The sequence below is a fragment of the Geotrypetes seraphini genome, chromosome 11, assembly GCF_902459505.1.
Source record: "Geotrypetes seraphini chromosome 11, aGeoSer1.1, whole genome shotgun sequence".
Taxonomy (NCBI): Eukaryota; Metazoa; Chordata; class Amphibia; order Gymnophiona; family Dermophiidae; genus Geotrypetes; species Geotrypetes seraphini.
In genome coordinates this window covers 15,611,725-15,637,828 of record NC_047094.1, presented here as the reverse complement: position 1 = coordinate 15,637,828, position 26,104 = coordinate 15,611,725, and the positions used below count along the sequence as shown (strand labels likewise).

The 26,104-nt window shown below is 41.8% G+C and overlaps 1 protein-coding gene across 2 annotated transcripts in view; it reads left to right on the top strand.

Annotated features, from left to right (window-relative positions):
* Positions 1-20,855, top strand: part of BRAT1 (BRCA1 associated ATM activator 1) — a 34,375-nt gene extending 13,520 nt beyond the window's left edge. For both annotated transcript variants that reach the window (XM_033963891.1, XM_033963892.1), the window contains exons 6-13: positions 11,122-11,204; positions 12,049-12,164; positions 15,201-15,387; positions 16,942-17,015; positions 17,605-17,707; positions 17,914-18,012; positions 18,674-18,852; positions 19,975-20,855. In XM_033963891.1, the coding sequence (XP_033819782.1) occupies positions 11,122-11,204; positions 12,049-12,164; positions 15,201-15,387; positions 16,942-17,015; positions 17,605-17,707; positions 17,914-18,012; positions 18,674-18,852; positions 19,975-20,688 (1,555 nt within the window). In that variant the 3' untranslated portion in view covers positions 20,689-20,855. The remainder of the gene's footprint in view (positions 1-11,121; positions 11,205-12,048; positions 12,165-15,200; positions 15,388-16,941; positions 17,016-17,604; positions 17,708-17,913; positions 18,013-18,673; positions 18,853-19,974) is intronic.
* The last annotated feature ends 5,249 nt before the right edge of the window (positions 20,856-26,104 follow it).

The window sequence follows — 26,104 nt, the reverse complement described above, 5'->3', positions numbered from 1 at the left end:
TTGGGCAAGTCGGTCAGAGTCCTGTCGGACAATGCCACGGCGGTGGCTTATGTCAATCGTCAGGGGGGCACCAAGAGCACTCTGGTGGCGCAGGAGGCGGCTCGGCTCATGGTTTGGGCGGAGTCGCATCTTCTGGACCTCTCGGCCTCTCACATTGCCGGGGTAGAAAACGTTCAGGCGGACTTCCTCAGTCGTCACTTCTTGGATCCGGGAGAGTGGTGTCTCGGCGCCGAGGCGTTTCAGTTGCTAGTGCGTGCTTGGGGGCAGCCCCTGATGGATCTGATGGCTACAAGTGGCAACGCCAAAGTACCCCGCTTCTTCAGTCGTCGCAGGGACGGTCTGGCCGAGGGTCTGGATGCTCTGGTCCAACCGTGGCCAACGGAGGGGCTGTTGTATGTGTTCCCTCCTTGGCCATTAGTGGGCAGAGTACTGCTTCGCATTGTTCGCCATCCGGGGCTGGTGGTCTTGGTGGCTCCGGATTGGCCTCGTCGTCCGTGGTATGCGGATCTGGTGAGGCATCTGGTGGCGGATCCTCTTCCTCTGCCTCTCGGGTGCGATCTTCTGACGCAGGGTCCCATTCCCATGTTCGACCCGTCTCCCTTTTGTCTTACGGCTTGGCTCTTGAAAGGGGCCGCCTGAGTAAGAAGGGATATTCCGACAAGGTGATCTCTACACTTTTGGGGTCCCGGAGGCTTTCTACCTCTCGGGCTTATGTACGGGTTTGGCGTCTTTTTGAGGAATGGTGCCGAGCGCGGGGAGTGGTCTCCTTTCGCGCTTCTCTGCCTAACATTCTAGAGTTTTTGCAGGATGGCCTGGATAGGGGCCTGGCCTGGTCTTCTCTTCGGGTTCATCTGGCGGCCCTGTCGGCTTTTCGGGGGCTGGTGACAGGTCAGCGTTTGTCAGCCATTCCTGATGTGATTCGCTTTCTTAGGGCGGCCAAGTTGATCAGGCCTCCCATAAGGCCCTCGATTCCCTCTTGGGATCTCAATCTGGTTCTCTCTGTTCTAGTGCGCCCTCCTTTCGAGCCGTTGGATGGCTGTTCGTTGAAGGACCTTACGCTGAAGTCGGTCTTTTTGGTGGCCATTACTTCCGCTAGACGGGTGTCTGAGCTACAGGCTTTCTCTTGTAGGGCTCCCTTCCTGGAGTTTTCGAAGGAGCGGGTTGTTTTGCGGCCTGTTCCTTCCTTTCTGCCGAAGGTAGTTTCTCCTTTTCATGTCAATCAATCGGTGGTCCTCCCGGTCTTGGGTAGTCGGGAGGGTTCTTCTGAGCAACGACAGCTGCGCAAGTTGGATGTCGGTCGGGTCCTCCATGCTTATGTGCAGCGGACCCGGGATTTTCGGAGCTCCGATCATCTCTTTGTGCTTCTGGCGGGTCCTCGTCGGGGGGCTGGCGCTTCTAAGGCTACTATTGCGCGCTGGATCAAGGAGATGATTGCTTCCGCTTATCTTCTGAGTCAGAAGCCGGTTCCGGAGTTTCTCAAGGCTCATTCCACTAGGGGTCAGGCGGCTTCTTGGGCTGAGTCGTCGCTCGTGCCTCCGGTGGATATTTGTAAGGCTGCGGTTTGGTCCTCCTTGCATTCATTTGTTCGGCATTATCGGGTAGATGTTCAGGCGCGTCGGGACGCGGTGTTCGGTGAGCGTGTTCTGGTATCGGCCCTTCGGGGGTCCCGCCCGTGAGAGGGACTGCTTTGGTACGTCCCAATCGTAAAGTTAACCTCTACTGGTCTGGAGAGTGCTAAAGAAGGAGAAATTAGGTTCTTACCTGCTAATTTACTTTCTTTTAGCTTCTCCAGACCAGTAGAGGTCCCCACTGAAACGGACAAGATCCATTTCTAGGTCCCGAAATCACATTCTGTCATCTGGAGGCAATTCCCCCCAGAAAGAAAGATAGATAGCCAGTATTCTGAAGAGATTTTTGCCTGCCTTATTATGAGTCTGCAAAACATTTATATATCTGTTACATATCAGTGGTAACCATCACAAGAAAAGGGGGATGGACAAGAGAGGGGAGGGGGTGCGTGAGCAGGATATGTACTTCATTGTTTAAATCTTAAAGGTGTTAAGAGCTGTGGGGGGTTGAGCCTTCCTGTCTCAGACAACTAACCTAGTTAACATAAATTAAATGACCTCTTCCCAAACCATTAAGAAAGTAAACACCCAACATTCTACATTTGATTACTTCCAGCACAGGCAGGAACAAAAGACATAAATATGTGTGTCCTTTTCAAATGTGTCCTTTCATAGACAGAGACAGAAAATCTATCCTTTCATTACAATCCCCTCTTACGTCATGAAAATGACGTCATAAATGCACAGCATGAGCGTGGAGGGAGAGATATTCTAGATATGTCTCTTGAGGAGGGGTTTTAGGGGCTGCAATGAGTCAAACAGCACAGGAACAGTCTAAAAATTACATAAGCAACAAGAGTGCAGATAATAATAAAGATTATAACAATAAGAAGGTCTAAGTTCAACATTCTTATTGATAGTAATAAGGGACTCAAACCTAGCCTTAACCTGGTCTCGGGCCTTGAATTCATCTGGGACCCCTATCTCATCTATGTATAGCTAAAGTGCACTGGCCTATCTACTGGCTGAGTAGTTTAACACGGAGCCGGAGGTCTCCACAGAGCCAGTAAATATCACCTAAAGAAAAATCTAATGCTGCAACAGTGAAGCATACCTATAATTTCCAAAAAAAAGAATACTAGGCTGTAGTTAAATTTCCAGTATGCCTCGGACAATAGTTTCTGATTAATACATTAACACATTTTAGCTAATCATGATTTAATCAGGACTACTTGAAACCGTCTTCCTGCCCTCAGGGTCTATCTGCATCCCCATGCCAGAGTCAGATTGATACAATTTCCCATAGGCTTTTGGTGACACCAGCTATGCCAACCGAAAATGCTGAACGCCTGCAACGGCTATGCTGACATCTTTCATATTCTTTGAAATGAAAGCAAACTTGTGGTACCCTTAGCCAGCTTGCCTCGCTTATGCCTTGCCAATCTCTAACAGTATATCATAGCTGTCCTCCAAGCTATGAAGATGAACAGTTCCCATTATGAGTTCAAACCTCTGTCTTAGGTCGTATAGGCCATAATCTGGGCGGGGATCCCAGTATGCCCATATCTTACCCGTCGTTGAGCGAGTGAACGTGCATAAGGGTTGTAGGAAACTTTCTCAGGAGGCCCAGGCAAAAAGATACAAAGATGTCATAAGAGAGTATGTAAGTATGGGATAATATTATCTCTGACCCTGGTAATGGTAATGCAATAGGCCATGCCGAATTAAAACCAAATTAGAACCAAATTAGCAAGTTGTCAGAGAAGATACTGGAAATTCATGTTTAACTGCCTTAAAAGCTAGAGGGAACTTTGTGAGAAAAGAAATGTACACGTGTTTCACTCTACAGCAAAGGAGAATCATAACGATACATAGCAAAATTTGTAGAATAGTTAAGATAGGATGAATTAAAACATTAAATACATGGTTTGCAGTGGGCGAATACTCAAAGAAAAGTTCCTAAACTTGAGACATGAGCATCTTGGAGCAAATTTTGTGCAATCTGTCCATTTTCAAAAGTGATAGTATGATTCATTTCTTTGGAGGTTTTCTTAAGTTGTTCAATGTAAGTATGGAGTTCAGTAAAGTTCAGCAGCTTTTGGAATGTCTCATTCCCCATTCCAAGAGGTAGTGGATGTACAGCATATGAAATAAAGTCTGAAATGTCCATAGAATAGGTTAAATAGGAGGAATTGTACAGCAAAGCGTTCTTAGGAAGGTGGCTTTCTCCGATGAACAGGAAACATTGTGTACAGCATGTGTGGAAAAGTCTTTGCAGTCAGGGTGCAGGAAGATGAATTACAGTCTAGCAGGAACCAGCAGTCTCTTTAAACTGGTGAGATGCACACTTGGGATGAAATGATGTTTGCACAGGATCTGATGTTTGCACAGGATCTTTCAAGTCACTGGAAACTGGTGGTGTTCGCCCTTGAGATGAAATGATGTCTGTGCATACAGGGAGGGATTTGAAAAGAGTCCCGATATCATTCAGCAGCTGTACTCCAGTGTGATAGAAAATGGAGGAGAAACCATGTTGCCTGTACTGAATGTAGAGAGAGAGAAACCAGGTTGCCTGTACTGAATGCATAGAGAGAGAGAGAGAGAGACTAGTTGCCTGTACTGAATGTGGCAACATGTAACAATATTAATGCATTTATAGTTATGGCAAAAGACAGACAATAATCAGGTACTTAAGGTTCTTAATCAGACATTTCAAAAAGATATGTTTTTTGTGTGCTGCATATAACTATTATGGCAATTCAGAGAGACCATAATTCTGTACTGAATGTATTTAAAAAATTATGTCAGAAATGTGTACTGAATGGTTCATATCAAGTGAGCACCATAGAATATAGATATAGAATAAAACCTTTTCTTAAAATATAACCCCTAACTAAGCTACATTTAGCATATGCAAATTATAGGGAAAAAAGAACATTGCGCAATTTGGCTAGTTAAAAAAATTAGGGAAAGAGCTAGCTTTAGAAATGGCCAATATTATATATCCTGGGGTACCCCTCAAACCAAAACAAGTAGACAAAACACAGACCACATGGCATAGACAAAACACAAAACACTAATTTTTCTTCCATCTGTCAAGTGTTCAGGGCTGAACTTATCTCTGGAAATAAACACGTTATAGAAAAACAAAACAGAGATGAACACATGACTAAAGTGTATGGACAAATAACGCATAGCATAAACATCTCATATTTAGAAAAGCTAATGTCTCTTTGGATCGTCTTTATCTCTGCAGTGACAAAGAGGATCCCTGGAAAACACCAGAAATATCCTAGTGCCAAAACTGGGATGGGCATGCATACATCCGAACCGCTGCTAAGAAAAAGAAAAGAAAAACACATTTTAATTTTGCAACATCCTAATTTCAGCTAAAACAATAGGAAGGAATTTTTTCCATTCACAAATGTGCCAGCTGTGGCTTTCCAGATTTTATCTTTAATAGTCCTGTTCATGCGTTCGACAATACCGAAACTCTGTGGGTGATATGGGAGATGAAATTTCCACTCAATGCGGAATGCGATAGCTAAATCTTTGCATACTCTGGCAGTGAAAGCAGGACCATTATCTGTTGATGTGTGTGGGACATCCCCACCTAGGGATGATTTCGCGAAGTAAAATGTTCACCATAGTCTGAGCAGTTTCATTTGTAGTGGGAAAAAACTTCAGGTTATCGGGAGAACATGTCAACAATAACAAGGGCAGCTGGTATACAGGGTTTCCCCTCTTTGCACCAAAGTCCGTCCGAAGGGCGGCTTTGGGCACCGGCCAGATGGGCATTGATTAAGCCAGTGACCAGGGTCTCCGCAATTAAAACATCCAGTACTTCTAGATGGATTATTACCATCTCAATCGGAGACAGGGGCCCGCCCGCTACGAAACCCGTGATCCCTTCTTCCGCGAGGAGCGGACAGGCGCGGTCCCCAGGTAGGTAGCTGGCCCTAATAATGCAGGATTTCCCAAGGCTTAGAGATCTCAAAGCGTAGGAGAGTGTTGCGTAGTGGTTAGCGCTACAGCCTAAGGAACCTGAGGCTTGGGGGTTCAAACCCCGCACTGCTCCTTTTTTCAATCTGAAATTATGCACGAGAACTAGTGGGCCATTCTGAAATCATTTGTTTGACCAGAATCTGCAAAGGAGAACGGAGGTTAGAAAGGAAAGTCTGAATAAGTAGGGAATCCATATTTGCATGGGCACTAAGACTCATTAAGCCTCTTCCACACCTATCAAGCTCTGTCTGCAATCCTAATCGAATCACATTGGATTCCTGTTACTCATCGCATTACCTTTAAAATCCTACTTTTAGTTTTTTTAAAACACTGTCTTTGAACGAACCCCAATTCATTAATAACTATTTACTCCCCATAGTATATCACTTTCTTTAAGATCCATTAATCAAAAACTCTTAACAATTCCATTACTGAAAGTAAAATAGGTAGGTAAATTCATTCTGAATTAGTTCTCCCACTGAATTAGCTCTTGGCACCTGGCACTTTGGTCTGTAGGAAAATTTCTGTTTAGTTTCTGGACTTCCCTTCTATCTCAGGGGTGAGTGTGCCACTTTTCTCACCAAGATATAAACTTGTAGGATTAGAAACAATTATAAAGAATTATTGAAGAAGAAAATGACCTAAACCATTTTAAAAGCAATCTGAAGAGCTTCCTTTTTAAAGACGCCTTTAATTTATTTATTCCCTATTCCTATTGCCCTCACCATTCACGTCTTCCCTTGTGCTCTATTAATACAATTGTAGTTCTGCCCTTTCTTCCTTATGCATCTGTTAGTTTGTATGTCAATATGTCAGGCTCATGTAATTTACTATAAATAAGCATATGTGTACACCTTTTGTTTTTTATGATCATATTAGCACTATAATTAAATCTACATTTTACAGATTACGTAGGATACGATCTATTGCAAAATTCCTATGTCAGAACATATCCATTAAACTCATCACTAAGTCTAGAAAATATGACCATGTTACACCCCTTTTGATAGATGCACATTGGCTTCCAGTTAATTTCGGATAACGTACAAACTCTGTCTGCTTGTTTTTAAATCTCTTCTTCATAAGACCCCAGCATTTATATTTAAACATTTAATTCCTTATCATTCAAACAGAACCCTGAGGTCTAATGAGCAAAACTTATTAACCATTCTATCACTTAAAATTATTAACACTAGACGTCAATTTATTTTTTTTTCTGTAACTGCTCCTCAAACTTGGAACGATCTTCCCATTTATCTGCGGAATGAGCAGGATTTAGGAAAATTTATTTTACCCAATGTTATTATTTAAAGTTTGTTTTTGTATTGTATTGTCCTTATTTGACTATAGAATTTGATTAAGCGATTAATCAAGAAAAATAATAAACCTGAAACTTGAAACTTGATTTGTAAATCGCTTAGCAAATTAAATTAAGCTATTCAATAAGTTAAAAATAAACTTGAAACTTGAATCTCACAAATTTCCATATCTTTCTTGCTCTATCTGTAAAACTAATTCTGGCACCTGTATTAATTAAAGTTAATTTATCCTGACCCTCTTTAAGACAATTGCCTCCAAATTATTCAAAATACTGCCATTAAAATCATTTCACCTTAAAGCTCAAAAATTTGATCATGTCACACTACTTTTGATTAACTCCCATTGGCTTCCCATAGATCATTGATTTACTTATAAAATAATGTTACTGATACATAAAACCATAGCTTCCGGTCTACCTGATTTCATCAACAGGTTATTAATCTCCCACAACCTGCATCGCACATTACATTCTTCTTATCAAAACCTGTTATCCATTCCCTCTTTAAAACACCTTGGCACCGTGCATACTAATAAAGTTCATCACTTGATAAATTTAAAACTAGCTTTGAAGGCCTTTCTTTTTAAAGACGCATTTGGAGTATAATAGTCCTTTTAAGGACTGTAATGGGACTTCGCTCCTTGCTTTTCTTATTCATTTTAATCTTTTCTACAAAGTGCTAGATTATTTATTTTTTGTTTCCTCCCTTTTGTTTTCATCCTTCTCTCTTTCTTTTTCATTATAATTTGTTTTGCTTTGTTTTTAAATATATGCCTTTCTGACTGTCTGTTTTAATAATTACACAAATGTATTTCTACCCTTTTTCATTTTGTTTCTGTAAGTTCCCCAAACAAACCTGAAACCTACTGGCCTACAAACAGTGCTGAAAACTAGTCAGCCTGCTTGTCACTACAACAAAGGACAAAGACTGCCACAGAATCAGCTCTAGGACACCCACTGCAGAAACCAAACCTGATCCAATACATATTGTGACAGGGAAGTGCCTGTCAGCAGTTTAAACCCGGTTTTAAACCCTGCCTTGCAAAGGGCTGTCCCTATTCCTAAGCCCAGGAAACTGCCCAGCAACCCTGTACCCATCACCAAGAGCCAACAGGTAGGGCAAGGCAGAGAGGCAAGGACAGAAACCATAGCGTTCTTTCTCCCTTAGTCTAACTGTGAACTAGTATGAATAAATTACTTAAAGCCTGAGAGGAAGAAGGAGGTGAGAACCTGTAATTAACCTCTCCCGAAAGCTTGCACGGAACTTAGAGTCCCGAGAATTCTTAACCCTTAAGAGCAGTCTGAAATGGTTGGGTAATAAAGTTCCCTAACCCCACCCTGGGAGTTTGGGGTAGTGGGGGCATTGGGCTTCTGGTGGGACAGTGCTAAAGCTTCCTAAAGATTTTTCAAACAGAAAAAGCAAAATCAGGAGAAAACGTTTTTGGTTTTATTTTTTGGCTTTTCTGCCTGGACAGCAGGCTGGACTGTATGAAAGTATGCTTTTGTCCAAGTCTCCTCAACACAGAGGGACTGCTGGAACCCTAGTGCTGTAAACTGAGGGAAATAAAAGAAAAGCTGAACTTTACCACTAACGCAGCCTCCACTAATTATTTCACTGTTTCCCAGTGGGAATCCTCCTGGGAGCGCCTGGTCCCCACGCCTGGGGCGGGAGCTGGGTTGCCAGCGCTAGGCTTAACCCCGGCCCCGCCACAATATATGCAGACGACATCTCCATCCTAACAGCATAACAAATGAAATCTCAAAATACATTACTCATATAATGACTGAAATAGAACATTGGACAAGCAACTTCAAACTGAAACTTAACACAGAAAAAACAAAAATCTTCCTTGCAAGCCCAACGGATAAAATTACCAATTCAACGCTACATATAAAAGACCTTCGTTTAGATTACTAGTGCAATCACTAGTGCTTTCTACCCTGGACTATTGTAATATCGTTTATTTGGGTATCATTCAGAACTCAGCTGTCCGCTTGATATATGGATTAAAAAAAGAATGACCATGTCATCTCCCATCACAAACCACTGCACTGGCTGTCAGTCGAGGCAAGAATATTATTCAAGTTCTCCTGCATATGTTTCAAGCTAGTTTGGGGACTAGCACCTACGTACCTGCAAACACACTGGTATTCTACAACCCAATAAGACAAACCAGAAACAGCTATCTTTTTGCATATCCAATTGTAAATACAAAACCTTTCATGCACCAAGCAAACAAACAACAACATTGGCTATTTTGTAATTTCGATTCCCAATAGTCTCCGTACTCTGTACTCCCTCCACACATTGCAAATCGCTGAATGTTCAGCTCTCCTAAATGCAAACCGCCCAGAGTCGCAAGATTGTGGTGGTATAGAAGAACAAAGCCATTACCATTATTATTATTATTACTGAAGCGAACAAAGTCTCATCTGTCTAGGAGGTGGAAAATCCTAAGTGTCTTTATGACCCATTAGAAAAACAATATCACAATGCAGGAATTTTTTCAATAAAAAAAACAATGTAACAATGCAGAAATTTTCGCTTACCTTACCTTATAAGCGAGGTACATTAATAATATACAATATAATCTTATACTCTATAAAATCTTATCTAAGCAATAGACGAGAAAGCGCATGCAAAGAATAGCACAGATGACAGAATGCGCAGACGTTTCTATAAATAGAGACTTTCCAAAAGTCTTCACTTAATTTCATTCTTCCCGAAAGAATGGCAGCTGCTTATTTTCGCGGCAGGAATTTACCGAAAACTCCACATTAATATTTGTCCTTACCAAAAAGACAGTGTCCTTGCCAAAAGGACAGTAACCGCAGCGGGTTTACCGAAAACCCTACAATTTAAATAAAGGGTTGGAACATGATGCCAATACCTGTGAGTATTAAAGAACAGAATTCAAAATTCAGAAATACTCACAAAATATTGGTAATGTCAAGTCCATCACGGACGTAGCCCCCAAATTGAAACGGACAAGATCCATTTCTAGGTCCCGAAATCACATTCTGTCATCTGGAGGCAATTCCCCCCAGAAAGAAAGATAGATAGCCAGTATTCTGAAGAGATTTTTGCCTGCCTTATTATGAGTCTGCAAAACATTTATATATCTGTTACATATCAGTGGTAACCATCACAAGAAAAGGGGGATGGACAAGAGAGGGGAGGGGGTGCGTGAGCAGGATATGTACTTCATTGTTTAAATCTTAAAGGTGTTAAGAGCTGTGGGGGGTTGAGCCTTCCTGTCTCAGACAACTAACCTAGTTAACATAAATTAAATGACCTCTTCCCAAACCATTAAGAAAGTAAACACCCAACATTCTACATTTGATTACTTCCAGCACAGGCAGGAACAAAAGACATAAATATGTGTGTCCTTTTCAAATGTGTCCTTTCATAGACAGAGACAGAAAATCTATCCTTTCATTACACCCACCCTGTCTGTTGTTGTTGTTGTTGGGGCTGTTGCGCGGGCAGTTTTTGGTTTTTGCTGCGGGTTCTAGTATTTTTCTAGGGCCGGGGAGAATTGAAGAACAGCGGCTGTGGCTCGGCTGGCTTAGCTAGCGAGCTGTGGGGACCTTCTTCCTTCGGGAATTTCTCCTCTGCATTTTCCAACAGCATTTTTGGGTATGTTATTTGTTACTCCTTTCGGAGTATTGTTTTTTCTCTCTGTTGTTTTCCAGTTCTTGGTTCTGCTTGGCTATTCGGCAGACTGAGGGAAATAGAGAGGAGGGGCTAGGATATACTGTCCCAAAGTTTTGTTTTCAGTCTCCACCTGCTGGTCATGATTAGATATATACCCAATCGTAAAGTTAACCTCTACTGGTCTGGAGAAGCTAAAAGAAAGTAAATTAGCAGGTAAGAACCTAATTTCTCCTTACTGGGTGCATAATGTTAAAATTTTTGTATATATATAATTTATAATGAGTGAATAATTTCTATTTTGAAATAATTTCTATTTTGAAAGTAATTGGAGGCAACTAAGGTGAGAGAGGGGATGATAGATGGCATACAGAAAGGAAAGTAAGTTCAAACCGCTTTTATCAAAATCAATTTCAGTTTTTTTCATCACATGGGACAATAGACTTAAACAGTCCAGTAATGCCAGCTCAACATCGATAAACCATAAAGACTGGCAACCTTCTTGCAGTGCATTCCAAGTTGTTATTAGATCCTTAGTTCACTTTTTTTCTAGCCCAATTTTATTCACTTTTAAGTCCACAGGTGGTGAGTATTCCGGCCCTCCGTGTCTTGCTTCAGCCAATGGACTGCATTCTGAGAGCTACCACAGATCAGCCAGGTACAGGGAAAGAGAAAAATGGGACACTTTGCAAGAGACTTGAGGACAAAAATTTAAGGATGTGTGGGGGTCATTTTTAAATTATTCTAATGAATAATTTACACTTTTCCCAATTTTAATTCTTACATGTGGATCGGGGGGTGTGTGGATTTCTATTAATAATATATATGAATGATAAGATATTATATTTATGTGGTATACTTTTTTGTTGTATATGGAAGTGGGAGGGGGTGGGGATATATCTTTTTGTTGTATGATATGGTAGATTTTCAAGTGATATTGTATTCTTATTGTTTGATATTTACTGTACACTTGTGAATTATAAAATGAATAAAGAATTAAAAAAAAATATGTTAAGTACTGTGTAAGGGAAGAGCTGTTACAGGGTGATACAAATCTGGGATGGGGGTGGTGAAGAAGTGATTTCAATGGAGGTGATGAGAAAGTGAGAGGAAAAGCCTTGTTATGAATTTTGGAGAGCAGCTGGTAATGTGTACACGGGGAGTGGGGTCCTGGGATAGCTTGCAAAAGGAGGGGGGAGGGGGGGATCTTAGCCCATATTGGTTTTGTGAAAGACTAAGGGCTCCTTTTGCTAAGGTGCGCTAGTGTTTTTAGCGCACGCAGGATATTATCGCACGCTACGCGGCTAGAATTAACGCCAGCTCAATGCTGGCGTTAAGGTCCAGCGCGCGGGGCAATTCAGAGCGTGCTAATCCGCGCGTTAAAGCCCTAACGCAGCTTAGTAAAAGGAGCCCTAAAAGTGTTCCTTTTGCATTATTTTAAGCAGTTTTTATAACATTGCTGGGCTAAGTCCTGTGTCCTTTTTCTTTTTTTTTCCATTTAGGCATGCTTGAACCGATTTCTGACTCCGCAGCTGTTGAAACTCTCCTTTCCGTCAAGTCCTCTTGTATTGGCTTGTTGTGCCAAACTCTGGCCCACCTTGAAGCACTTCAGTGCCAGGTAATGCATAGAAGGTTGGGAAGACGTGGCATTGTGGAACTGCATGCCCACAGGTTCTTCCAGGGTAGCTGCATAGAAGGTTGGGAAGACGTGGCATTGTGGAGCTGCATGCCCACGGGTTCTTCCAGGGTAGCTGCATAGAAGGTTGGGAAGACGTGGCATTGTGGAGCTGCATGCCCACGGGTTCTTCCAGGGTAGCTGCATAGAAGGTTGGGAAGACGTGGCATTGTGGAGCTGCATGCCCACGGGTTCTTCCAGGGTAGCTGCATAGAAGGTTGGGAAGACGTGGCATTGTGGAACTGCATGCCCACAGGTTCTTCCAGGGTAGCTGCATAGAAGGTTGGGAAGACGTGGCATTGTGGAGCTGCATGCCCACGGGTTCTTCCAGGGTAGCTGCATAGAAGGTTGGGAAGACGTGGCATTGTGGAACTGCATGCCCACGGGTTCTTCCAGGGTAGCTGCATAGAAGGTTGGGAAGACGTGGCATTGTGGAGCTGCATGCCCACGGGTTCTTCCAGGGTAGCTGCATAGAAGGTTGGGAAGACGTGGCATTGTGGAACTGCATGCCCACGGGTTCTTCCAGGGTAGCTGCATAGAAGGTTGGGAAGACGTGGCATTGTGGAACTGCATGCCCACGGGTTCTTCCAGGGTAGCTGCATAGAAGGTTGGGAAGACGTGGCATTGTGGAGCTGCATGCCCACGGGTTCTTCCAGGGTAGCTGCATAGAAGGTTGGGAAGACGTGGCATTGTGGAACTGCATGCCCACGGGTTCTTCCAGGGTAGCTGCATAGAAGGTTGGGAAGACGTGGCATTGTGGAACTGCATGCCCATAGGTTCTTCCAGGGTATCTTCAGCTGGCACTTGGTTACTGAATGGAGACTCCTACAGATAACCACCCGTTTGGTTGAATTTTGTATCTGTAAAATTGAATCGTCAAACACTACTTGCCAATTAATGCCCTCGACCTCAGGTGCCAACAGCTGTACATTCCCAAATCTGTGGTGACCACTGCCAATTTTCGCAGTATGTAAGAGAGAATATTAGTAACCCTTTGTGGTTTCACTGGGATAGTCACTAAAGTAAGGAAACTGATGTTAATAGTTGTACTTGCACTATTTGCATTTTGTAATTCGCTGATCGTCCAGCTCTCTTCAGTGTGAACCGCCTAGAAGTCATCCGACTATGGCGGTATAGAAGAATAAAGTTATTATCATTATTATTAATAACGCAAAGCTATCTATTTAAAATGTAAAGCTAGCTATCCTCTTCATAACCTCTAATTTCTTATTATGTCCTTCCCTCATTGAATTTACCTGTAAACCATACCGAGCTCTATCTTTATGGAGATTATGCGATATACAAACTTAAGGTTTAGTTTAGTTAATATTAGTGTGACCTGTGAAATATTATAATAGGTTGACATCACTTATGTTTATTTATTTTAAAATTTTATAACCCACAGTTATCATAGCTCAAGGCAAGAAACAAACTAGCATAATTGCTACAATAAAAACCAGTTAATGTGGCTGCTTGACTGCCTGGTTGGGGGAGTTGGTTTTGCTTACTCCACAGACTTCCTTATTGGGTCTTACTACTATAAGGGATATTTAGTGGCGTAGGAAATTACTCCGTCTTGGTTTTTCTGCATTCCAATGCTTGTTAGCCTCTTATTGGATAAAGACTTTGGTACCTTCAGAAGGGGAATGGAAGGATCGGGTGGGGTCTTTATTGCATATGGAATGTGTAACTGCTAAACAACATGGATATTTTGATTTGCATCATAGAGACTGATTTGATTTTTGGTAGACTTAGGGGTTGATTATTGGTGGATTTTTGGGTGGGGAGGGAGGGGGGTATTGGATGTTTTCTTTTGAAGTGGAGGAATGGTGAATTGTTGGGGGGTTGGAGGGAGGGGGGAGCGGATTGGGGAGTATTAGATATTATATTGTTGAAGGGGGAGGTTTGGGCTACGGGTCGATTTGACATTTGTTGGGGATTTTTGGGTGGGTTTGCTGTGGCTGGTGGACCTTGTATTTTGATTGTGCTTATTGTTTATTGATTGCTGGTCCTGATTGGGACGTTTGTTGGGTTTTTTTTGTTTGATTTCTTTTTCAGTAAAAATTTATTGATATTAAAAATAAAAACAGTTAATGTATCCAACCTGGTCTCTGGAAACCCCACAGTTTATTCACACTGATTAAAAGAAAAGTAGATACTCAGGTTATTTTCTGATAATTGAAAACCAATCTTCACGCTAAAACAAATATATCCATGTCTGTTTGATTTTCTGTGTTATAGCGTTGGTTTGTGGACATTTAAGAGAGAACTTGGTGATGACTGCAGGCATTCGCCTTGTGATTTAGAGAACGACTCGGGGGAATATTTTTCCAACTCAATTTCCCCATCCCTGCGAGTTTTGTCGCTGTCCCTATTCCCGTAAGCTCTACCTTAACAGCACAAAGTTTCAGCCTCTGATTACCAGAGCTGGTATTGTGACATCATAATGCCTCATTCCGCCAATAAGAGCCAACCTCATCAGTGATGTCACAGTGGCTTGATTGTCCTTTAGTTGGCTCACTTTCACTACACTTTGATTTCTAGAGTGGTGCAGTGTAGAGAATGACACGGGGACAAATTTTTTCCCCCGTCCCCACAAGTTTTGTCCCTGTCTCTGCCCCTTTCCTGTAAGCTCAGCCTTAACCGCACAAACCTCAAACACTTAAGATTTTAAAGTGTTTGAGGCTCGTGTAGATGAGGACGGCACTTGCAGGAATGGGGCAAGGATGGGAAAATGAGTTCCCGCAAGGATGGGGAAAAACTTGTCCCCATGCCATTCTCTGCTTGTGACTCTGATTGTTTATAACAAGATCGTATTGATGTGACTCTTTGAATAGAAAAGATATTAAAGAGAAGCATTCTCTGCTTTTTAAAAATAACTGAAATTTTAAGAAAGAAGGAAGTTCTTTAGTAGCATGCTTTCTCATTTGATATTTAATCTGGTGACTTCTGACGCCCTCCGTGATCTTTCTTTTTCAGGACTTTTTCACAGCAGGGTTGCCCCATGAACCTTTATTAAATTGCTTATTGACAATATTGGAATTCTGCATTGGCCTAGGAAACCCATCTTCTTCCATGGGAAACAGGATCAGCAGATTCTTGGTTGGCTCTCTTCGAGTTCAGAGGGTGTCGTTAGATGTCATTGGAGCTGTTTCTCATTGGACAAGTAAGCAAAAGTAAATAATGTTTCCTTAGCATCTAGTCATACCAGTCCAGATGTGTGCACTACACCACCTTGCCTGCAGATGGAGATAAACATAGAAAAATAGAAGATGACGGCAGAAAAGGGCCATAGCCCATCAAGTCTGCCCACTCTAATGACCCACCCTCCTTGATTTTACCCCCCTAGAGATCCCACATGTGTATCCCATTTCCTTTTTACCCCCCTAGAGATTCCACATGTGTATCCCATTTCCTTTTAAAATCTGGCACGCTGCTGGCCTCAATCACCTGAAGCGGAAGTTCATTCCAATGATCAACCACCCTTTCGGTGAAGAAGAACTTCCTGGTGTCGCCATGAAATTTCCCACCCCTGATTCTCAGCGGATGCCCTCTCGTGGCCGAGAGGGACCTTTAAGAAAGAAAATATCATCCTCCACCTCAATACGGCCCATGATATATTTAAACGTCTCTATCATGTCTCCTCTCTCTCTACGTGCCATCATCACTACATAAGAAGTGGTGCAACTAGATAATTTCCTTGTAGTTTCTGTGTCTAGTGGAGGGTGAACGCATGCTGGACTGGTGTAGCAGGATTCTGAGGAATTTCTCCCAGAGGAAGAGGTTAAGCAGGGGACAGTGTCAGCATTAGGGACCTTCTTGTGACTACTGACCCCTCTGTGAGGGCAAGTTTTGCCATTCATTGCAGAACTGGGATCTCTTCCTTCCCACTTCTGTCACCAATATTCGTGCCTTACCTCTCCTTGAGAGTTTGTTTGGATTTGCTGATAATAGCTGTGTAGAGAAAAAAGAGGCAGCATCACAGTCGAGCTGATTCTGGCTAGTGATGGCTGTTCTCTAGGAAATGGTTTGGGGATGCTACGGAAATCTTGGGTATGATGGAGCAGCGGGAAAAGAGGTGACAAGCATTTCTGCAGCACAGCCTGGTAGACCAGGGGAAAGGCACTGCTCATCCCTAGGGTCAGTGGCATGGAATCTTGCTGCATCTTGGAATTTTGACAAATACTCGAGGCCACTCTTGGAAGCAGGGTATTGGGTAAGATGGACCTTTGGTCTGACCCAGTATGGCAATTCTTATGAGTTAGGATGGGGGCAGGATTTTATAAGGACCTTGTACTCAATTTATTGAAGGTTCAAGTGGTGGTCTTATTGTGTTACAGAGGTTGTTTTGTTTGGGAGCAGTGGTCCTGGCCTCTAATCCCAATGTCATTCATTTCCTTGGAAGAGTTAAGCATATCCACCTTAAACTCATGCATACTCATTTTGGAGATCTTGAAAACGTAACTGGATGGCCCTCGAGGATTTTGGTTGCCCACCTCTGCTATAAAGGCACATAGAGAAACAGTTAGGCCAATCTAGTATGGTTGGTTGGTTCTTTCTTTTATATTTTGGCATACCCTTCTCCAATGTTTACTTGCATGTTAGTACGTTAAACCGCTTTGACCTGCTGGCTAGCAAAAGTGGCATATCAAATTCTTCTAATAAACATAAAATTGTTAGCAAACTCAGCAAAGGAAATTTCTCTTCGTTGTGTTTTCAGTCAGCAGTCTATCTTTGGGAAAGATATTCGATGTTCTTCTCGCCTATCTCAAGAGTCCAGATACCAGACCCACAGTAAGTATTCATTACTACTCACCCATGGTAACCTGCAAGACATATGAGCTCAGTTCTTTTTACCCAGATGTTTCCAAGTTTATTTACGTTTCAATATACCGACCATCATTGTGTATCTGGCCGGTTTACAAAGCTAAAAACATTAAAATAAATTGGGGTAAAAAGAAAAGGTTGGACATTGAATAGACGAATACGCAAGTTTGGGGAGAGGGGGGAAGGGGAGTTTGTAATTACATCATTAAAAATAAATGAGGGGAAGAGGGGGAGGAAAAGACACAAGGGGGGGATCACTTCATAAAAGCGGTTCGTTTTATATACTGCTGAATTAATCAGGTGAATTTTCTTGGCGACGTTGAGATGGCATGGCATTCCATAGGGTTGGAGCTGTAACAGAGAAATTAGTTTGATTGGTGGGGACAGTCAATAAGTTCTGGCCAGCTGATCTGAGGGTCCGTGGAGAAGAGTAAGGGATGTCTGTCCCCACAGAGCAGATGCGGCTGACAATTTGAACTCACACTCCTGCAGTTGTAAAAAGCAGCGGAGCGCAATACATGGTTAAGTTTCTGAAATCACTCTTGTGCTATTCTAGATTTTGAAGAAGTCCTTTCAGGCCACATTTAAATGGCTTTCGAGCTGCTCCAGGCTGACAGACTTCAAGGAAATGTCACATACCAGGAACAAGTTTCTAAAAGGTAACGAGAGGGCTCTGCATGATCTTAGAAACAAAAGAACTTGTGTGTGTCTGTTATCTCTTCTTTTCAAACGTCTGTTAATAGACACTTGTACACCAAAGGGAAAGACAATGTTGCAGAAAATTATTTGATTCGGACCATGACGATGTTAAGATCCAAGTTATTGATGTGTTATGAATTCCGATGTGGCTTCTTCCTGTTTACAGGTCTCTTTCCACTGCTGCACAAGCATTTTAATAGCCCTTTTTGGGAGGTGCAAGACTCTGCCTTAGAATTCCTTGCTCGCCTAGTGGAATGTTGCCCAGGTAGGGGGCCCAGTATACGAATTTCAGTTTTGTTCGTGGGGAGGGGGAGGAAAGGGTTTTAGTTATTGCTTTTCTTACCTACTAGAACAAGACATTCAGATCAGTGGGATATAAACCCTTTTAAATAAATAAACAGCTATTGTAATCCCAAATGCTTTTATGAGTGCTCAGAAAGGGAGAAGTAGCAAGAATTTCTGCAGTTTGGCCTATAACACACAGAAAGCTTTTTCAGTGGATTTTCCTAATATTATAAAAACTATATAGTGCAGAAACTGTATATAGATATTGTACAAATTCCTAACTTGTGTACAGCTAAGGATAGTCAGGATCCTTTTAAATTCGTTGTTCTTTTTTTTTTTTTTTTTTTGTAAATCTTTATTAGTTTTCAATTATTAACAGTGCAATACAGTGAATTTAAACATAAACAAATCAAACAAAAACACTTTAAATATACAAATATTTCAACAACAAACATTTTCAGCCCCCTCCTTCCCTTAACTAATGAAAATAAAACCACATGTATAATTTCACTATTTTATTTAATTCATATGTTTTACAAATGATATAGTATATTATGATAATATTAAGGTAGAAATTAAATTCATTGTTCTTGAAGGCATAGTTTACTATTACCAACAGGAAACTGCAAATATTGTTACAGATCAGGCTGGATTCGGACAGATTCTGCAGTCCTCAGGAGTGGCTAAGCCTGTCTGGGATCTGCTGAAAGACTCTGAGAGCTATGTGCGAGCCAGTGCCATAAGCACCCTGGGCCGGCTGGCTGTCATTGGCAGCCTTAACCAGATCTTACCTGGACCGGAGCAAACAAGCAATCAACAGGTAGTCATCGGTTTCCTAATCTGTTTTAAAATATTAGAAACAAGTGTCCTGACAGAATCCAGGATTCTGCTCCTCTGTATGTACAAATTAGAAGGAAAAGAAACATATTGAATCGAGCTCCAAACCAGCAAACTCTATGTGAGAACTTTGCTTTGAAACCTAATTTGCAATTGCTTTGCTTTAGGAGAAAGGCATTGGTATAAATTAAAGAACTAAGGCTGGTTTTGGACAGATTTGTACGGTTTGTGTCCCATATATGGTGATTCAGTGTAGGATGGGCTGGAGAGGGCATCGATGGGAACGCCACTATCTTGGAAAACATGAGGACATTACTGGCCAGACTTTACAGTAGATATCCTGCAAACAACAGGATGGTTGGATAGGCTGGAGTGAGCTTAGATGGCAACTTTAGCAGTAGGAACCTAGGACAATACCAGGTGGACTTTAGTCTATGGCCCAGAAATATCAAAGAAGAGACAAGTTAATTTAATCGTGTATTTTTAATGGGAATAACTAACGGGCAGACTGGATGGACCGTTCAGGTCTTTATTTGCTGTCATTTACCATGTTACTATGTTGCCTGGCAGAAACCCAAAGAGTAGCAACATTCCAGAGCTGAGATTGTGATGTCGTAATACCTCATTCCACCAATGTCTAAGAGCCAACCTCAGCAGTGATGTCACAATGGCTTGATTAATAGCAACTTCAGCAGTTGGAACCTAGGACAATACCAGGTGGCCTTTAGTCTATGGCCCAGAAATATCAAAGAAGAGAAAAGTTATTCCCATTAAAAATACATGATTAAATTAACTTAACGGGCAGACTGGATAGACCATTCAAGTTTTTATGTTTCTATGGAGAGAGAAAGAGATAATGGTTACAGCGGATGGGCAGACTAGGCCATTTGGCCTTTATCTGCCATCATGTTTCTATGTTTATATGCTGTCATTTACTATGTTACTTTGTACTGGAGAGGGCAGGTTTGTGTGTGTATAGTAAAAGCCAAGAGATAGGGGATTGTGCCTTGATTTGGAAATAAATTCATCCGTCAGAGCTTCCATGTTTACATAGTTTATAGAGGTCTCTCATGAACTCAATTTCTCTCTTTATTCTTGTTGTCAGAATGTGATCTCCAAGTTGCTGGAAATCTTGGGAGAGGACACAGAGAGCTTTCCAAGAAGGGCTGTGATCAGAGTGGTTACAGACTGGTTTAGAGAAGGTCACCTGGAGTCACTGGGAGATGCAGATCAGTTGATCTCCAGAGTGTTCGAACTGGCAAACTGTGACTTGGATTGGGAAGTCAAGCTTCATGGGTTGGAACTGGCTGAAATATTTGTCGCTAGAACAGCCGGAAATTCGAATTTAAGTTTGTGTCCTTATGCTGTAGTTTTGTCTTCAACGCCCGCATCTTCCTGTCTTGAGAAATCCCTGCAGAAGTTCTGCCAAGTGAAACTTTTTGAGTTCTTATTGAACGCTCTCTGTGACTGTGATAGGCCTGTGGCCCAGAAGTCCTGTGGCATCTTGCTATCTCTGAAAGGAATGTTTTGTCCCAAAGACGTTTTGATTAAGGGACCTGTTGCACAGAAGTCACAGAGGACTGACTGGTTAGAGGAGAGTCTGAGGAGCTGGAGATGTTCTCACAAAGACCAACCCGACCAAGACTCTCACCAGAAGCCAGATTGGGCCCTTGCCATTTTAGAGGCAGTGGACTTAGATGGCCTACAGTTGGCGCTAGACAAAAGTAGCGATCACATAGAGAAGAGCCCCCGCTCTCTTTTGCAAGATATCCTGGCCACTGCAGGAACCTTGACTGAGAATGGAGCTGACTGCTATTAACTATAAAATGTTTCCACTTCTGTGAAAAGGAAACTCGCTAGGCTGCACAACAAAGAAAAATGGGGAGACACAATGATCCACAGTGAAAACAATCCACCGATGAAAACAAAAACTGTGGATACAGATGTTCTGGAGATAATTTATTAAACACTGACATATAAAACCATGAAAATTCAATTTAAAAAGTACAATGATAAAAAATACGGTGATAAAAATCCACACGGTCCGTGTTTTGGTGAACACACCTTCCTCAGGGGTCCAATGGTTTTGCAACCTCACAAATAAAGAATTGGACTGAAAACAGTCTATTGTCTTTAAACCTGTCAGCAAAGAACACCGCAGACAAGCTGAAGGAGCAAAAAAAATGCTAAAGTTGCTAGGCTGAACAGAAGGAGAAGATGGCTGAAAGCAGATGCACTGAGAGGTTTGAGATCCGGAATCTTTGAGTTAAACCTTTTGGGGTTAGCAGTAGCCTCATCAGTACCTTGGCTTTGGTTTTTAGAAATTAACAGGAGCTGGCATTCTGATTTGTATAACAGCTAGTCAGGTAGTTCCTTGCATAAGCTTAATTTTAAGGAATGTGTACAAATGAAAAGTGAAAGATGGCTAATGTAGTTCTTACAAAAAGATTCAGCATGAATAAAAATAATGTAATCTATTTTCTTACCAATATAATTAGTTAATTAGAAAAAAAATTGTGACCCCTTTGTATATTGTGTATTAAAATTATTTTTGGATCAGAGGGGTATTTTCTACATTAAATAGCTTGATGAGCATAACCAAAATATCTTTATTGTCCATCTTTTTTTAGTGTAAACCGCCTAGAACTTTTGGTTATGGCGGCATAAAAGAATAAAGTTGTTATTATTATTCATGGCTAAAGACTTTCTTCTGTACTGATGCTAAATATGGTTCCTAAACTGTTTTGGAGTCATAAATTCTTATTATCAAAGTGCAGCGTAGGTTGGGGACAAACAACTTTCCTTGGTTCATCAATATTTCTTTCTGAGTCTTGCTTTTCGTCCTGTTTTAATTTCTGTTTTGAAAATGTAAAACTGAAAAGAATTCAAAATAAGTCAAAGTACATAACAATAATAAGAACATAAGAATCGCCATACTGAGACAGCCCGAAGGTTCATCAAGCCCAGTATCCTGTTTCCAACAGTGGCCAACCCAGGTCCCGAGTACCTGGCTAGATCCCAAGTAGTAAAATAGATTTTATGCTGCTTATCCTAGGAACAAGTAGTGGATTTGCCCAAGACAACTCAATAATGGCCTATGGACTTCTCTTTCAGGAAATTATTCAAACCTTTTTAAAACCCCGCTAAGCTGATTTCTCCACATTCTCCGGCAACAAATTCTAGAGTTTAATTACATGTTGTGAAGAAATATTTTCTCCAGTTTGTTTTAAATCTGCTACTGAGTAGTTTCATCGCACGTCCCCTCATCCTAATATTTTTGGAAAGAGTAAGCGAGTGATTCACATCTATTCTTCCCACTCCGCTCATTATTTTATAGACCTCTGTCATATCATCCCTGAGCCATCTCTTCTCCAAGCTCTAACCACTTTAGCCTCTCCTCATAGGGAAGTCGACCCATCCCTTTTATCATTTTTGTCGCCCTTCTCTGTACCTTTTCTAATTTCGCTATATATTTTTTGAGATTCGGTGACCAGAACTGCACACAGTATTCGAGGTGCGGCCATACCATAGAGCGATACAAGGGCATTATAACATTTCTATCTTTGTTTTCTATTTCTTTCTTGATAATTCCTATTTGCCTTCTTAGCAGCCGCCGCACATTGAGTTGAGGATTTCAACGTATCCTCAACAATGACACCTAGATCCTTTTCCTGGGCAGTGGCTCCTAACACAGAACCTAGCATCACATAGCTATAGTTCAGGTTCCTCTTTCCCACATGCATCACTTTGCACTTGCTCACACATCTGCCATTTTGATGCCTAGTGTTCCAGTCTCGCAAGGTCCTCTTGCAATTTTTCACAATCCCCTTGCGGCCAACTTTGTGTCACCAGCAAATTTAATTATCTATTTATTTCCATCTCTAGATCATTGATAAATATGTTAAAAAGCAGCGGTCCCAGCACAGACCCTTGGGGAACTCCACTGTTTACCTGTCTCCATTGAGAATATTGACCATTTAAATCTGTTTTCTGTCTTTCAACCAGTTCTCAAGCCATAAAAGGGCATTATCGCCTATCCTATGACTTTCTAATTTCCTCAGAAGTCTTTCATTTGGTACTTTGTCAAATGCCTTTTGAAAATCCAAATACACAATATCAATCGGTTCACCTTTATCCACATGTTCATTCACCCATAAGAACATAAGAAGTTGCCTCCGCTGGGTCAGACTAAAAAGGTCCATCGCGCCCTGCAGTCCGCTCCCGCAGCGGCCCATCAGGTCCATGATCTGTGAGGTGATCCTTGTCCAAACCTTTTAATCCCCTCTATCCTTCTATGTGTACCCTTTCATAACCTATCCCTCCCTCTACCCCTTCAAAGAAATGCAGTAGATTTGTAAGTCAAGATTTCCCTTAACTAAAACCATGTTGGCTTTCTCTCATTAATCCATGCTTACGTATATGATCTGTCATTTTGTTCTCTCTAATAATCTTCACCATTTTGCCCAGCACAAACGTCAGACTCACCGGTCTATAATTTTCTGGATCACCTCTGGAACCCTTTTTAAAAATCCTGCAGCCTTCCGGTTTAATGCTGGTTTTTAAAGAAAAATTACAAATTACTAACAAGTTCATTTTTCAATTCTATCAGCACTCTGGGATATATACCATCTGGTCCAGGTGATTTGCTACTGTTCAATTTGTCAAAGAGCATAAATCCCCCCCCCCCATGCTGACCTTTTTTGTTCTTTCCTATTACAATTGTAGTTCATCTGTCCGTTCCATTTGTTTCATCACGTTTTGTAATTTTATTATTTTGTCTTAGTTATGTCTCCCCAATGTTTTTAAAATGTTTATACTCCAGTTTTGTACACTGCTTAGACAATTATTTTAAGTGGTATATCAAATTTTAATAAAATTTGAAACTTGTATTTTATTTTGCAAAGTGCCAATTTGCAGAATCGTAATGCTATGTTTTGACATTGTTTCAGATCATTGATTGAACCATGTCAACGGAGTGAGGAATTTTCAAGTGGAACTCTGAGCTTTCATGAAGTTCTAATTCCTGCAGAAGAAAACTCCAAAGGAAATCCCATGAATGTATGATGCAAATACTGAGTGACAAATGCCCATCATACTCCACAGTGAAGAAATGGTGCGCACGCTTTCAGCGTGGAGATTTCGATACAGAAAATGCAGCAAGGTCTGGGAGACCTCAAACATTGTCAACTCCTGAAATTGTTGATTTGGGCAGATTGCCGAATATTGGCTAAAACAATTGCTGAGACACTACTGATATCCAGGGAACACATTGGGTGTTTAATCCATGAGCAACTGGGTATGCAGAAGCTGTCAGCAAAGTGGCTGCACAAATGTTTGAATGCTGACAAGAATCAAATTCAAATGGACACTTCCAAGTTGATTTTGCAGCATTTTCTGCAAGCTCGTGTCAACCTTTTGGAATGACTAGTTACTGTTGAAACATAGTTATACCACTATGATCCTGAGACAAGACAACAATCCATGCAATGGCGGAACTCAGGTTCTCCAAGGCTAAGGAAATTAAAGATCCAAAAGTCATGGCCATGGTGTTTTGAGATCAAGAAGGTGTTGTAATGATGGACTATCTTCCAAGGGACTAGAGAATGACACGGTGACAAAATTCATCACCGTTCCCGTCCCCGCGGATAACCGCGGGAAATAATCCCATGTCATTTTCTAGTGTCTATTTCAACCTCAGTCCTTCTACACCAGCATTCTTCAAAGCAAAGCTTGTGGGTCAGTGGTTGTGGCCATTCATACTCTGATTCTTCCCTTTCTCCTTAAAGAATGACATGAAGATGGTTTCTCGCGGGGACGGGAACGGTGATGAATTTTGTCACCGTGTCATTCTCTACAAGGGACCAAACAGTTAATGCAGAATACTATTATAACTTGCTGTGCCGATTAAATGAGGCATTGGAAGCATAAGGGAGAGGGAAGCTGCGGAAAGGCATTCTCTTTAGAGAGAGATTGGGACTTGTATACTGCTTTTTTGTAGTTATACAACCACACTCAAAGTGGTTTACATATAGGTACTTTCAGGCATTTTCCCTATCTGTTCCAGTGGGCTCACAATCTATCTAATATACCTGGGGCAGTGGAGGATTAAGTGTCTTGTCTAAGGTCACAGGGAACAGTGCAGGATTTGAACCCACAACTTCAGGGTGCTGAGGCTGTAGCTCTAACCACTACGCCACACAATTCACCGGCTCACAAGACTAGCAATACAATGGACGTTTTGACGTAGTTAGGGTTTCAATGCATAGACCAGACATGGGCAACTCCGGTCCTCGAGGATCCGGAATCCAATCAGGTTTATAGGATTTCCCCAATGAATATGCATGAGATCTATTTGCATGCACTGCTTTCAGTGCATATTCATTGGGGAAAACCTGATTGGATTCCGGCACTCGAGGACCGGAGTAGCCCATGTCTGGCATTGACCATCTACCTACTCAGATCAGGAGTGTCAACGTCTCCTCAAGGGCCGCCATCCAGTTGGGTTTTCAGGATTTCCCCAATGAATATGCATGAGATCTATTTGCATGCACTGCTTTCATTGTATGCATATTCATTGTGGAAATCCTGAAAACCCAACTGGATTGCGGCCCTCGAGGAGGGACTTTGACATCCCTGCACTAGATCTTGCTCTATCTGACTAGTTTGTGTTTCCAAAGCTTAAAAAGTTAGAAAGGGTGACAATTTTTGAGTGATTCGGAGGTGATTGCAGCAGCAGAGTATTATTTCAGTGACCAGACATCAGAGTATTTTTTGGAAGGGTTACAGAAACTTCAGAGACAATGTGCCAAGAGTGTTGAACTTAGGGGTGAATATGTGGAATAACTTGTAAGTTTCATGGCTCCATGTCATTCCCTTCTTGGTTGGGCTAAAATCTTTTCAGCACCCCTTCGTAGACCTGGCTTAAGTGTAGGTTCCTAAAAGTTGCAGGTTTTAAGCCCCATCCTAGCTTCGCCCTATGTAGGTTAAGCTCATTGTTACAGAATAGCACTTAAGCAGCCTGCCGGCATTCTTCCAGATAAGAGCACACTTACATGTAAGGGCTAGTATTTTAGACTTTTACTCCCATAAGAATTGCCGTTGCTGGTACAGACCAATGGTCCATCGTGCCCAGCAGTCCGCTCACGTGGCGGCCCTTAGGTCAAAGACCAGCGCCCTATTTGAGTCTAGCCTTACCTGCGTACGTTCTGGTTCTAACCCTTCACTGACTTGTCTAC